The 15,390-nt window shown below is 40.7% G+C and overlaps 1 protein-coding gene across 1 annotated transcript; it reads left to right on the top strand.

Moving 5' to 3' along the window:
- The first annotated feature begins 547 nt into the window (after positions 1-547).
- si:dkey-185m8.2 (trichohyalin) lies at positions 548-9,376 on the top strand. Its single transcript, XM_046065800.1, has 5 exons — positions 548-576; positions 712-821; positions 1,122-1,946; positions 3,443-6,047; positions 6,141-9,376. Exons 2-5 carry the CDS (start codon positions 773-775, stop codon positions 9,286-9,288), a joined length of 6,627 nt encoding a protein of 2,208 aa, XP_045921756.1. The 5' UTR covers positions 548-576; positions 712-772; the 3' UTR covers positions 9,289-9,376.
- Positions 9,377-15,390: the final 6,014 nt, after the last annotated feature.

Genomic DNA, 15,390 nt, shown 5'->3' with positions numbered 1-15,390 from the left:
TCTGATAAACTTGATAAAAGATATTCTTCCTCATTTGTTGCTGTTACTTTCAGTTTGTAAACTTTGAGATTGAGATTTTGATCCCAAAGTGAGTTTTACATGTTGAAACTCTGCATTAAAAATGTATAGTCAAAAAACTTTTAGATAACTGCAATATTTCATAACTTGCACTTTGTATAAAATTAACTTCTGCTTTTCACTCACTGTTGTCAACTTACTGTGACAACATAGTTCGAGGCAGGAACTTGTTACCACAAGGCAGAGTTAGCTCCGTTTTGCTTGTGGGTAAAGGAAACAGAAGTGCCACACATTTGCCACAGGACAGCATCTGACAGGCTGCCTAAACCTAAAGCCTGCATGTGTGTCTCAGCACACATAGGCTAGTGCATGTTCTGTATGTACAAAATGTGCATACATGACTGAACCCTTGCAATTGTGTGCAGCATGCATATGTGCATTGCTGTGTGTTCAGCACGTGTGTTTTGCAAGCATGTGCATGTTAATGTATCACCACAGCTCACCATGCCATCTCTTCACTTCCTGTCATCTTGAATGAAGCACGTTAGAAACCCACAGGTAATGTGACACACAAAGTTTCCACTGTCTGTGTTCAGTTTGTGCAGCACAAATTCAATCATTTTGGATCAATCAACTACCAGGGTGTTTCTATTTGCTTTCACAACGACGCTGACGAAACACTTCCTGTAAAAGACACACCGGAACCGAAAAGAGGAAGAGGAAGGACAAAAGGAAGAAAGAGGACAGAGAGCTGATGGACACCTCAGATGAGAACTGTAGTCCAGTCATCGTCGCGAACAGTGGTGAGTTAATTGTAGCGCTCTTACATTCTTTGTTTACTCAGGTATTATTCATTTAAAATAAGCTCGTACAGAGGTACTTCAGTGTGGGAGTGAAGTGAAAAACACATGTATGCACTTTCTGATTGTAAATGCAGTTTAATTTTTAGGTATATCATGATAATTAGATCAATTTGCAAGTACAATCTGATTACGGTTCTCGAGGTAAAACAATGAAAAAGAAGGTTTCAAGTGCAGTTTTAAGTGTAATGCAAAGACCAAATGACTGATTAATGTCTCATTTTTGTGTTTTGTGTCATTCAGCTTATCCGGTACGGTGCACTGAGGAAGCACTTCTCCCTTTCTTCACAGATGAGAGTCTGCAGGTCGCCATGGACTCACAACACCCTCCTGCCTCCCACAGCGTCCCTCCTGTTCTCCCAGAGCTTAGGCTGGTCCTCCTGGGCAGAAAAGGAGCAGGGAAGAGCGCAGCAGGCAACACCATCCTGGGAGGAGTAGGGGGGTTTGAGAGCGGGAAGCCCACGGAGGAGTGTGTGAAAAGGCGAGCTGATGTGGCAGGGAGAAAAGTAATGGTGGTGGACACTCCAGGGTGGGAGTGGTACTACCCACTGAACAGCACTCCCAACTGGGTGAGGAGAGAAACTTTACGGAGTGTGTCACTTTGTCCTTCTGGACCCCACGCTGTGCTTCTGGTTGTGCGATCCTGCGCCTCAGTAACAGAGAAGTACATCAGTGAGATAGAGGAGCACCTGGAGCCGCTGGGAATAGGAGTTTGGGAGCATACCATGCTGCTGTTCACCAGGGGAGATGAACTAGGCATGGTGTCCATGGATCAACGAATCCTGACGAGTGGCCCAGCACTCCAGAGACTCCTCCAGAAGTGCGGGAACAGATACCATGTCGTGGATAACCGGAACAAAGGGGATGGGACGCAGGTTAAAGAGCTGATAAGGAAGGTGGAGGAGATGGTGGAGGGGAAGAAGGATGGAAGCAGTCATTTAGAGATGGACAGTACGGTTCTGTTGGGCCTGGAAGCAGACGGGAAGAGGAGAGCGAGGGAGAGGAGGAAGAAACAGAGGGAGATGGAGGCACAGATGCAGAGAGGGACCATCAAAGCTGCTTTAATGAGTGAGTCCTTCAGTCTGTTCAATTTGTAAAACAAGTCCTCTCAAATATATGAAATATCACAATCAGCACAGAAAACACGTTGAATGAGTTCTCATTGGAAAATACAAATTAATGCTTAAAGCTGCACCAGTCAATATTTTTGTATTAACTGTGGACTGTGTAATGTGAAATGTGTATCCCATAGTGTCAAACCCAACTCTTAAGTTCCATGAGCTCCACAAAAGCATGTTAAGCTGTTTTAACACTGCCTCACTGTTTTGGTTTTCTGGTAAGCAAACCACTGTCAGTGTAATTTCCAGACGCAGCAGGCAGCCAACAAACTCTGATACACCCAGACAACCTGTCCAGCACCATCAAAAGACAAGCAAAGTTAGAAACTAGCTGGTGAAATAGTGAAGCATTTATCATTTAAAGACCCAGATATTTTCTTCAGAAGTTGGTCAAGACCAGAACAGAGAGCTAAATTAGTGAATATTGGCCTTGCAGTCATCCGGTGGATACAACTCCAAATGAATGCTATTAATGTACTATGTCTGCTCTATGTATTGTTAATAGGCAATGGTTTGCTAACACATTCACCTTAAATATGTCAATGCTGTTGTCTTAGCTTGTTCCGTTTCCTCCAAGTGTCCAAAAGAAAACCTGTATATATATATATGAATCAATATTTTTTTATATTTTACACTGAATGATGGCTCTCTAATGCTGATGGAGCTAAAAATCATGATGTATTAACTGCACAGCTGACAGAGCTTTTTAGCCTCTTGTAGTGCACTGTTTTGGTTTTTCCTGGAGGGTTGTCTAGGCATTTCCAGTAACAAGCTTTGAAAAACCCTCTGAATGCCACCTGGCCAGTACCAAATGGCAGTTAGAACAAGTTAACAAATGGTGAAGAAAGTCAAACATTAAACTACTGAAGATATTTGCCAGATATTTCTGGCCACAAACACTAAAATCAGCTGAAACTGTAGGCAATGGCTTTTTATTTGTTTGTTTAGATTTGTTTTACTGTTAATGTTTTTACACCAAACTCTGCAGTACTACTACAGCACACATTTAGCCCCTTGCAATGCTTTGGTCTTATGGTGTAAACATTTACTGTTTAATGCACTTACTATGATTCAGTCAACATTAGCCAAAAATTTCTAGGTGATAAACCCACTGTATGCTACCAGCTCATATGCTTTATGCTAATGAACGTTCCGGTATCTTCAACCAAGTCCAGTTGCCCTTGACTTTAACTTTCGTTGGATAATGAACGTTGAACATTTACGAAACTAAAGAGCCAGATATTTCCCTCAGGATTTAGTGGAGTCCAAAACAAAGCTAACAGTGGAGTGAATATTCAGATGACTATGAATTCATTGAAATGAATGTGTAGGTAACTTGTTTGCTAACACATTAGCAATAAAAATGAAAGAAGCTAGTTGTGGCTGTGTTACTGAAATGGATTTATGCAGTTTTAACATGAACTTCATTTACTTTTCTTCATCCAGGCGATGGTCTTCAGGGTTCCGAGCTAGACGCCCACCAGTCATTCTCCAAGGCTCCCCGGCGTTTACCTGAGGTCAGACTGGTTCTCCTGGGCGAGCGTGAAACAGGAAAGAGTTCAGCTGGGAACACCATCCTGGGAAAAATGGGCTTCTTTGAGGCCGGGGTGGTAACAGAAGAGTGCATCCGTCAGCAAGCGGAGGTGGCCATTCGGTTGGTGACGGTGGTGGACACTCCAGGCTGGGAGGCAGGTGTAGCAGGTGCCACACCTGAGAGGGTGAAGAGGGAGATTACCAACAGTGTGGCCTTGTGTCCACCAGGGCCCCATGCACTCCTGCTGACTCTGAGGGTGGATACACTTGTGAGGGCGGGACATGTGAGGGAACATCTGGAGCTCCTGGGCGAGGGTGTGTGGAGGCACACGATATTGCTGTTTACCCATGGGGATCAGCTTCGAGAGGGGGTGGATATTGAGCAGCACATCCAGGGTGGAGGCAGGGATCTCCAGTGGCTGCTGGAGAAGTGCAGGGGCAGGTACCATGTCATCAGCAGCGTAGATGGAGGAGGACGAAGAGGAAATGGAGGCTCCAGCAAGGTGACGGAGCTCCTGCAGAAGGTGGAAAAGATGGCCGCAATGAACAGGTGTGAGGCTTTCTCTGGCCTGGTTCAGGATGTCAGGGATCTGAGCCGGCAAAGGAACGAGAAGTTCAACCAGCGTCTGAAGGAGATGGGAGATAAAATGCTTCGTCAGGAGACAGAGTTAAAAAATATGAGGGAGAGGGAGATGAAAAGCATCAGGTGGTTTTTTGACAGGAAGAAAAAGGTGAAATCACCCGGAAAGGCCGACGTTCAAAGGGAAGAAGAGGAGGATGAGGACAGGAAGATTGGCGTAGAAAGGAAGAATGATATTGGGGATCTAGAGGAGAGGATGCGATGGCTGACAGAGGATAAAGAGAGAGAAATTCAGGATCTGAGCATAGAAAAGGAGAGGATCTGCATAGCACTAAACCAGAGTAGGAAAGAAAAAGACAATGCAATGCACAACTTGGAGCAAAAAGAGAGAGAGATTGAGGAGCTAAAAGAAAGAATTGACGAGCAACAACTGAAGCTGCTCGACCTTGAACGTGCCAGTGTAGAAAATGAACATGAGAGGAAGCAGAGGGAGGATGCCATAAAAGTAAAGACACAAGAGTGGATGAGTGAGGTGAAGAAAATGGAAGAAAACATAGAGCTGCAAAAGAAAGAGAAAGCAGAATGGATGGAAAAGGTTGATTCTTTAAAAAAAGAAGTTGACGAGACTAAAAGACACTATGATAATGTGCTCGAGTTAAAAGCACAAGAAAAAGACAGGGAGATGGCAGAGATGGAAGAAAAACTAAAGAACGAGATGGAAAGAAAACTTCTTGAAAAAGACAAAGAACAGGAAGAACTGAGAAAAAAAGCTGTACAGGAAAAGCAGATGACTCTAGATAATGAAAAACTTATGGAGAAGAAAGTTGAAGAAATGAAATCGCAACATAAGAAAGAGATAGAGAGAAAAATGCACGAGAAAGAGACAGAGATACACAGCATAAAACTGCAGCATCAGGACGAGATGGCCAGAAAAATCGGTGACATGGAAAAAATTATGGAGACAATGAAGGTTCAACACCAAGAAGAAATTGATCAGAAGTTGAAAGACAATACAGAATATTTACAAAGGTTGAAACAACAGCATAACAAAGAGATGTGGGACATGCATCAAGAAAAACAAAGAGAGATTGCAGAGCTGAAAGAGAAGTTTGCAAAAGAGACAGAGGAACAAATGCAAGTAAAAAAGAGGCAGATAGCTGACTTAGAACAAAAGTTTTTCATCCAAATAGAGGAAAACATACAAGAAAATGAAAAGGAGAAGGAAATGATTCATCTAAATCACAAGAAAGACATGGCACAAAAAATGCAAGAGAATGAAATAGAGATAGAAGTGTTAAAATTGCAGCATCTGGAAGAAATGTCAAGAAAAATTAACGAAATTGAAAAACTAATGGAAGAGAAGAGAGTTGAACAGCAAGAAGAAATGGACCGAAAAGTGAATGAAAAGGAGGAAGATGTGGAAAGGGTCCACAAACAGTACAATGATAAAATAAGGGACATTGAGCAAGAAAGACAAAGAGAGATTAAAGAGCTGAAACAACAGTTTGCAGAAGAAAATGAGAAACAACTGCAGGAAAGACAAACAGAGATAAGAGAGTTAGAGCAAAGGTATGCCGCCCAAGTAAAAGAAAAGGTGCTAGGAAATGAAAAAGAGAAGGAATTAATGAATGAAAATCATGAAAATTACATTTTGCAAAAAATGCAAGAGAAAGAGAGACTAATAGAGGAGTTAAAACATCAACACACCAACGAAATCAAAGAAAAAATGCGAGAAAGTGACATGGAAAAAGAAAGGCTTGTTAGAAATCTCAAGACAGAGATGGAGCAAAAAGAAAAAGAGATAGAGGAGATAAAACAGAATGTCAAAGAAATGAAGGAAGAGCTGCAACAAAAGGAAGAGAAAGAAATTGATCATTTGAATTACATGAAAGACATGGATCAAAGACTGGAAGAAAAGGAAAAGGAAATTGAGGAGATGCAATTAAATTTCAAAGATGTGAAGGAAAAGCTGCAACAAAAGGAAGAGAAAGAAAATGCTCATTTAAATCACAAGAAAGAGATGGAGCAAAGATTGGAGGAAAAAGAAAAAGAGATAGAGGAGATAAAACAGAATGTCAACAAAATGAAGGAAGAGCTGCAACAAAAGGAAAAGAAAGAAACATATCATTTGAATTACAAGAAAGAGATGGAACAAAGACTAGAAGAAAAGGAAAAGGAGATAGAGGGGATAAAACTGAATGTCACTGAAATGAAGGAAAAGCTCCAACAAAAGGAAGAGAAAGAAACATATCATTTGAATTGCAAGAAAGAGATGGAGCAAAGACTGGAGGAAAGAGAAAGAGAAATAGAAGCTGTGAAAGGATGTTTAAAAGAACTTGAGCGACAACTGCAGCAGACCAAAGAGGAAAGAGAAAGAGATCATTTAAATCACAAGAAACAGATGGAGCAAAAACTAGGAGAAAAACAAAGTATGATAGAGAAACTGAATCAGCACATAAAGGATACTGACGAAATCCTGCAGAAAAATGAGGAAGAGAGAGGCGAAATTATCCTAAATCAAAAGAGAGAGGCAGAGCAACGACTGCAAGACAGAGAACGAGAGATGGAGGAGATGAAACTACAGCTCTTAAACGACATGGAGCAAAAACTAAAAGAAAAGGAAAGTGAGATTGAAAGTTTTAAACAACAGGCCGACTCCAGGGAGATGAGATGGAGGGAAGAGCAGAGGAAGAAGGACGAGAAAGGAGAAAACGAAATGAACCAACTGATAGAAATCATTGAGAAGAAAACAAAAGAATTAACACAAGCACAGTGTCATCTTGCGGAGAGAGACCGTGAGATCGATGAGGCAAAAATAACATGTGCAAAGTACTTGGAAGAAATTGAAAAGCTAAAAGAAAGCAGTAAAAACCAAACCTCCAGTATCATAGAGATACAGCGGTGTCACACAGAGCAGGGAAAGAAAAAAGATGCTGAAATGATGGAAAAAATTCAGGAGAAAGAAGAAGAACTTGACCAATTGAGGCAGAGAGACAGAGAAAACAAGAAAGAGATCACCCAACTGAGGCTAACAATCGAGCAAACAAAGTCCGAGCTGAAGGAGCTCAACAACAAGATGGAAAAGGAGATGACAAACATGATTCAGGAATATGAAAAGGAGATTGCAAGAAAAAACGGGAACATAGAATCCATTGCCAAGGAGAAGGATTGCACTATAAGTCGTTTGGAGGAAGAGAGTCAGCAAAGCATTTTGGACATCACAGAGAAATACGCGGAAAGTCGGAGGAGAGCTGAGGAGCTGCAAGAGCAGAACGAGAAGATGAGAAAAGAGACGGACAATCTCAAAATAAAGTGTGAGGAGCTGAAGAAGGAGAGTGAAGAAGAAGTTAGAAAACATCTCAGTGGATATGAACAGCAGGTAAAGAGCAAAGAAGCAGAAATCCAAAGCATTCTTGAAGAGAAAGATGCTGAGGTCAAGGTGTTAAAGGAGGCAAATGACAAACTGCAAGTAGAGATGGACAGGATGAAAGAGAGAGAAGGTGAGGCAGAAAGACTGATGAGTGAAATGAAAGAGCATTTCCAGAAAGAGATGAAGGAGAAACAAAGTGAGTTCAGAATGAAGGGTGAGGAGATTGAAGAGGAATTCTTGAAAAGGGAAAAAGAAGTAAGGGAAAGGGAACAGGTTCTGAGTAGAAACAAAGAAGAGCTGAGCAAAAGGGGACGTGAACTTGACGCAAAGGAGGAAGAGCTCGTTGAAAAAGAGGTAAAGTTAGAAAGTAAGGAACAAGAACTTAGTGAATGGGCAGCAAGTCTAGAAAAACAACAAAAAGATCAGGGAGATAAATGCGAGCAAGATGTGAGCATGAGAGCACAAACTATGGAGAAAAAGGAGAGGGAGCTAGAAAACTTACTCAGAGCTCTGGAAGGCAAACAGAAAGAGCTAAAATGTCACGGTCAAGATCTACAGACGAAGGTTAAAGGGCTGAAAGATCAAGGGAAAGAGCTGAAAGATAGGGAGCATTACTTAAGAAATGAAGAGCAGGAGTTGCTCAGCTGGAAGGCAGAGCTGCAGATGCGAAATGAGCAAGTTAACTCTACAACGCAGGAGCTAGACGAGATGGGGAGAGACTTGGCTTTGCTGAAGGAAGAACTTAACAACAAAGAGAAAATTTTAAAGGTGTCATTTAAGAAACTGAGCAAATGGGAACGGAATCTTAAGGAACGCGAGGAAGGGTTGCAAAAAAGAAATTTAGAGAACGGACAACAGGAGGTTGATGATAATGTGAGAGTCCGTGAGGGGGATTCTCTCGATCTGACAGCTGCAGTTGAGTGCTCAGAAGATGACTTGCATTTAATGTACCGAGAGGTCAGTGAGAGAAGGGTCAAGGGAAGAGAGTCACATAGAGGAGAAAGGGATAGGGAGGATCAGAGGATGAAAACAGCACCGTCAGCTGCAGAGAGCAATAACTGTCACCTTGAAACACTAAAAGAGATAGATATGGCTGAGGAAAAGGAAGGGGTGAGAGGAAGAGGAGTACAGACGAGGATGAAACACGGCAGCAAGGACCTGGAAAGGGCAACGGTCGTTCCAGATTTAGAGTTTTTATCTGCAAGTCGGGCTCACAGAAGCTCAAATGACAAAGAGTCTCCTGGATCGGATTTGAGGGTGGTGGTGTTAGGGGAGACCTGGTCGTCTCGCTCCCCAGCTGGAGTCACCATCCTGTGTGGAGAGGAAGCCAAACTGGACGGGTCTACCTTCAGGCCATGGAGAGGTCAGATAGCTGGACGTCGCCTTGCCGTCGTGGAACCGCTAGGTCTGAGGTGGCGAGACGGCCCAGATCCAAACAACACGGTGCAAAGGAAAAGCATTCTTGACAGTATCTCCTGGTGTCATCCAGGGCCTCACGTCGTCCTCCTGCTCATGCCGGCCTTCATGAACTGCACACAGAAGTACAGGAGAGCGATAGAGGAGCACATGCGATTGCTCGGGGAAGGAATTTGGCAACGCACACTGGTGCTGTTCACATGGGGGGAAATTTTAGGGGAGAGCACAGAGCAGCACATCCTGAGGAACGGGGAGCTAATGGGGCTCGTAGAGAGATGTGGGGGCAGGTATCATGTAGTGAGCAGCAAGAAAGGCAACTGTATGATAGAGGAATTATTTGAGAAAATGGAGGATATGGTGGCTTTGAACATCGAAGAGCAGTTTTGGGAGTAGAACTGTATAAATGTATCATGTAAAAACAGTGTTTTTCATTTTGTAATGTGAATATTTTTAATAAATTTAACCAATAGTTGCAAAAGTACTCCGATCCTTTATTTACTGTAAGTCAAAGTACCAGTAGTTCAAAGTAAAGTACTGAATTTTAAGTAAAAGTGCAAGAATTTTAGTCCATCAGTTCCCAGCTTAGGGGTAGGGCCCCCTCCAAAGGGTCATAAGACAAATCTGAGGACTTGTGAGATGATTAATGGGGCAGAAGCAAGAAGATAAAACAAACACGTACAATGTAGAATGCACATGTGTAAATTTTTGGGACTTTTCTCTAATCTTTAATTTTTTAGAGAAGAATTTGATAATTGTTGCCTCTTTGGGCCTCAAGTCGAGAGAGGAACTGCTACATGCAAACAAAAGGCCCCAAATAGACACTGCTGTTTTTGTAAAAGGTCATAAACTTAAAATATTGAGAAGAATCTTTTTTAATCTTGAACAATGCACTGTATTTTATAGGTGTATCATGTGTTTTTATGTGAAATATTTAGATATTATAGCTGTCAAATAAATGTACAATGAAATGTAATGGAGTAGACACATAAGGCAGCATTAAATACTGAGTACTCAGAGTATAAGTACCTCAGATTTGTACTTTACAGCACCACTGAATTTAATATTCTGCTTACTGAATGATTCATATAAATCTTCATTAGCTCATCAATTATATCAAATTCTGAAGGAGCTGCAAATCCAAATTGATTTTTGGAGCGACCTTTGGTTGACCCGAACTGTCACCACCTATGAAGTAAAGACTTCTCTCCACAAGATGGGGACCTTGTGTCAGTGTAGAGATTACTCTCTGAGCACCAAAGTAACCAGTGATGAAAGTCACTCATGACAAGGAGTTGATGGTGAAAGTATAGTGAAGCTAGTCAAATATATATTTTTTAACCGTGTTTTACAATTTTCTGTGTAAATGGCTACTTTTAAAAGGAAGAGTACACAAAGGCTGACTAGCAGGCATGTGCTCCTTGACTGGAGGCATTTCAGGAGAACCAAACCGTCTCGCAATTATAACCCCAGGGAGCCTCCCGCACGCTGAGAGGACTCCTGCTTTGACAAGTAAATTATGACTCTTGATGAGAGGAGTACGGCTTTCTCAGAATGCAATTTTTGACAGCCAGGAAAATGCGGGTGGATACATACAACAACTTCCATCATCCGCAGAGCCAGATGCAACAGCCAAAAACACTCGTGTGCAATCATCAGGCTAAAAATTATGGAGTGTGAGTGCTGGTCTGTATCTAACATGGCAGCAATGTATTTTAATCTGTCCATTCAATGTGAGCTGCCTTTAGAGGGAAGATGAGAGGGTGTTGTGTCAAGATGGATCTCTGCTTCTTTGATCATCTCTGCAGGGTGTGACTGTTTTCAAAGCGTCTGGGGAGAAATTAAGAGAAAAAAGTTGTCATCTTGCAGTTAATGGAGACATAATTTTCATACATTTAAGCATAATGTTTTAAAGATATCAGGTATCCAACACAAAGTCAGCCAAAATATGTCATAGGCAACGCCCTTTTTAATTTTTTTAATCCTCAGATTTTTCATCACATCTCATTTATAGTATCACAACACTTGATTTATTGATTATAAGCTTGGATTGATTACAGAGTGCAAGACAGTTTTCTGCAAAACTGAAAGAAATGGTTATTAGTGGTTTAGTTTAAATGCTTTTAGGCTGATTAAAGTTTTCTCCTTGTCTGCCCTGCAAGACAAAAACTTTAAAGTAGATCATTAAAAATGTACGTTGCACAGCCAAACACAGATAGATAGATAGATAGATAGATAGATGAGAACAACAATACTGCTCTCGGATTTTGTAACCTTTGGGCAGAGCCAGGCTGTCAATTTCCAGTCTTTGTGCTAAGCTAAGATAACCATCTGCTGGCAGTAGCTTGATATTTAGCTAACGCACAGACTTAAGTTATAGATTTAGCTAGATAACGGGAAACAGCAAGCCTGACTCTGTTTAAAGCAACAAAATCCCCCTACCAGCAACTTCTAAGACACACTAATTGACACGTTATATAAGTGAACAAAATGTCATGTTGTGGTTTTCAGGTTGATAAGCTAAGAAACTGGCTGTGGCTTCATATTTAGTTAACGCACAGACATGCAATTCGTATCAATGTTTTCATCTAACTCTCAGCAAGAAAGCTGAGATATTTCTCAAACTATTATTGCTTTGAAATGATACAGTATATTTCATTTGAGGTAGCCTAAAGATCCATAGGATCGTAATCTTTGAATATTCCTCAGTGTCGGCAGTTTGTAGCTCCAGTGAAGTGTTGGAACAAGAAGTTACAGGTTGTGTGGATGTTTTTAAGGCTTTTAAGCTACAGAACATTGAAAAAGTTGTTTGCCACGTCTCTTTTTATAAAAGCACATTCCTTAACCTCAGAGAAATTAACTGATGATCTAAACGTTTATTAACACCAAGGTCGGAGAGGTTTAGGCGTGAGGATTTCAAAATTACAAGCATGTAAAAATGTGTTTTTTAAGTGAACTTTCATCCCAACAGGCATTGCGCTATTTCTTTTGTCCATTCAAGGCCATTCAGGAAACAAAAATCACCACTATATCTGTGAGTTCAAAGGTGAATCCTTGCTCCATATCAGCATTGTCACGCTGAATGGTGCAAACAGTGAATGATGAAACCACTTTTGGGCACTCATTTCGGTTTTAGCTAGCATTAGTTCAGATTAAGGCAACATGGTAACCCTAATTTATCTTTATTTGGAGCCTTTTAAGGTCCTGAATGAGGCTTTTTGGGAAATATGGATGGGGCCACATTTACATGCTCTACAATAGACAGGAACAGCACAGTCAATCATGTCTACAAATGTTGGATACAAAATTACTGGGCTGTGTTAAAACAGAAGTTAATGGTTGGGCTGATTTCTATTAAGGTCTGTGCACTCTCATTTGAATAATGGTCTTTCCAACAATGTTTGTTCTTTTCAGTACTTGACCCAGGAGGGAAATAAATGTGATTCCGCTTTAGCACCTCCATTAATATTCAAGTGGCTTTAATACTCCAGGTTTATTTCTGACTTACCGTAATTAGCATGGCAGTCTGGTGGTAGTTGATGATAAATCATATTCTGATTGTGCGTTTGGATGGTGGTAGAAAAAAACTATGGGTTTTATTATAAAAAAAAAATACATAGCTATAGTGTGGGAAAAATACTTAGCAGTCAATATTTTGACCAACAAAATGATTTTGTCATCAAATACATAATTATTTTGTTCTCTGCGTTTAAGTCTGAGTCACTGTAACATGAAATCAGATGTTCTTGCATGGTTTAGAGTGTCCGTGAAAATGTATCTCGCTTTGAATGAAATGTTTTATTAATACATTATTGCATTACTGTTGCTGTGAAATTTTTTTTCTTTTGTCTTTTATGGCTTTTGACAAAATACCAACCTACTCTGTCAAGTTTGCCTTGAACTCCAAAAATTCCTGTCTTGTTAACGCGTTCGGCACTATTTAAAATCTGTTTAGAAGTTGTAATTAATGTCTTTATTAAAGGTTAATCATACACTTTTTCAGCATGACACTTCATTATCAGGAAGTACCCTCAAATGGACTAATTCGACCACTTTTTAAGTTAATGTTAAGACAGTGTCAATAAATGGATTTTCGTTCAGACGTGGTCTAACAGTCTATTTAAGAATTCTTGATGAATTAAAGTGCTAACTAAAAAGTTAAAACAAGTGTCGTGTTGGAGGAGGATTTTCCACAACCTGTCAACAAATGTGTTCTTATTAAAACCTTATAACTGATCATAAAGTCTGAGTAAATGATCCATTAACAATTAATAAAGCCATTAGTTACAGTTAATAAAAGGTGCCTTATTAGAAAATAGAACTTCTTTGTTTTATTGATGCGTGTTATTTAGACATCCCAAAATATTTGTGGTTTTGCAGAAGTCACTGGTCAGAGTTGGTGGCAAAGGGCGAAATAGCGTCCAGTGTGGTGGACAGGTAGGTATTTGCTTGTTTGTGTCTATAAAGGTCAATGCAGGTCCCTTGAGGGCGAGGATTTATATTGGACCTGATGGGCCATGAAAAGTTCTAAAACCCCCAACCCTCTTTCCCCACCTCCCAGTACATTTAGATAACGTTAGCCTTTCCGAATGAAATGGCCGATCCGAACAGTTACATAAACCACCAATGGTCCCGCAGAGGCCCTCTGGAGTTTAAATCCAAAATAGTTGTGGCGCAAAGGAGGGCCACAAAAGCACAAAATGTTCCTGCTGGGGTAAAGAGGTGGCCAGATGGTGATCTTGAAACAAACATCGACTGGTAATGTGTTACTTGAAGTGGATAGCGGTGGAAAAGAATGATGGGTTTACATATAAGGCAAAAATCCTAAGAAAAAATATTAAGTCTGTATTTTGAAAAAACAAAAATTAATATATCCTCAAAAGCAGAACAAAGACTTAAACTTCAGCTGCTCTTGAAAGTGGCGTCAACTATTACAGTAATGTGTGAAATGAGGAAATCATATTTTTTTTAATAACCATGGGTTGCCTGATTCTTGCAGTTTCATGTATGTGTTTTACTTTCTACTTTACTTTCCTGAAAGGGGAGGGGAGAAAGAGCGAGGAAGAGGAGACAATGCTGCAGATGATGAATCCCCCTCTGGACTGCATCCTTTCTGGCTGAGTGCATACAGTGGGCCAGAGCCAGGTCCTGGAATCTAGCTAATGAGACATACCTCCCCCGGAAGGGCCCCGTGTCGTCCTATTGGTAGAGAGGCTGGCAGCGACTGAGACGATTGGCTGATCAAGTCCTGTGCAAGCTGCTGTCAGAGCGTGTTGCAAATCAAACTCACAGTATTCATATTCAGCATGGCACACAGTAAAGAAGCTAAATGAGTGGAGTGAAATGTACACTAAAACACACACTGAAACTAACATTTCAAAGAGTTGAAAAAGATGGAGGTGGACAAATTGTCTTTCTTCTTCAACCTCTTTAACACAAATTTGATTTGACAATATGTGCAGATGATGAAGGATTGCTTTACATTTTTTCAGATTATGTATCTGAGGTAAAATGGTTTATTTCTCTATTTTTTTTTACATTTTTAAAACATTTCCAGTGGCAATATTTTTACTCATCCATATCTAAAGCAATTTCATACACCACATTTACCTCTGTATCAACAGCAGGCGTACTGTATTTGATCTTTTATGGGTTTGGCTTCACTATTATGGCTGATGCAGGTATGATGCCTCCACAGAGAATAATTGTTTTCAGGGCTGTAATTTACTGTTTTAAGCTCGTTGAACTGAAACACACCAAGACAATGCAAGAAATCATCCAGGTATGATGGCTTACTTCCACTAAAATATATATTCATATAGATTTTATTTATTCAGTGAGATATCTGAGAAGGGCTTCTGACAATGAAAGCGACATGCTGTGTGTCTTGCAACATGAATAAAATATTGTATTTTTTACAATGTGCAAAAGAGAGAACCTCTCATCTGGAATGTCCTACAAATATTTTTTATTGCACTTTGACTGGGATAAGCCGGTCTAAACCCAATAAGGATATCTGAAAGTATATACGTAATAGGGAAACTATGTCTGCAAAATACACATTTTCAGTGCCTAAAGGACAACAAGATAAAAAGGGCAGGACAAGTTCAAGATATTAGAAAAGTACTACAGTCCAGCAAAGGTTGTGAAAAAGTGTAATCTGCTGCTTTTTCACTCCATCTTTGACATTTTGCTTCTCTGTCTCAGTGGCCTCCTAGGAGCTGTGAGGAGCGAGTTCAGTTGAAGGTCAGGATGCAAGAAGGGGGGATGATGAACATCTCTGGTCATAAGTGAGCTTCCCTCGATCAGCTCATGGTGGCAGATGCCTGAAGGCTGAAGAACGGAAGGAAAAAGAGCGCAGCAGCAGGAGGAGGAAAAGGGTATGGCTCCAACCAAGAGGCAAAGAGAGGAAAAGAGGAAATCAAAGATGTGATTTCAGGCTGGCAGGGAAGAATGTGGGGTAGAAAGCATGGATAGATTGAGACAACTGGTCCCAAG

This window comes from Micropterus dolomieu, linkage group LG12 (genome assembly GCF_021292245.1).
Source record: "Micropterus dolomieu isolate WLL.071019.BEF.003 ecotype Adirondacks linkage group LG12, ASM2129224v1, whole genome shotgun sequence".
Taxonomy (NCBI): Eukaryota; Metazoa; Chordata; class Actinopteri; order Centrarchiformes; family Centrarchidae; genus Micropterus; species Micropterus dolomieu.
This window is presented reverse-complemented; position numbering and strand designations above follow the sequence as displayed.

What these genes read in the sequence shown, in the direction of transcription:
- si:dkey-185m8.2 (XM_046065800.1), top strand. Translation starts at nt 773, where the DNA reads ATGGACACCTCAGATGAGAACTGTAGTCCAGTCATCGTCGCGAACAGT. An exon ending in AGTCATCGTCGCGAACAGTG is followed by an intron (nt 822 to 1,121) that starts GTGAGTTAATTG and finishes TGTGTCATTCAG; the next exon opens with CTTATCCGGTACGGTGCACT. An exon ending in GAAAAGGAAATTGAGGAGAT is followed by an intron (nt 6,048 to 6,140) that starts GCAATTAAATTT and finishes GATGGAGCAAAG; the next exon opens with ATTGGAGGAAAAAGAAAAAG.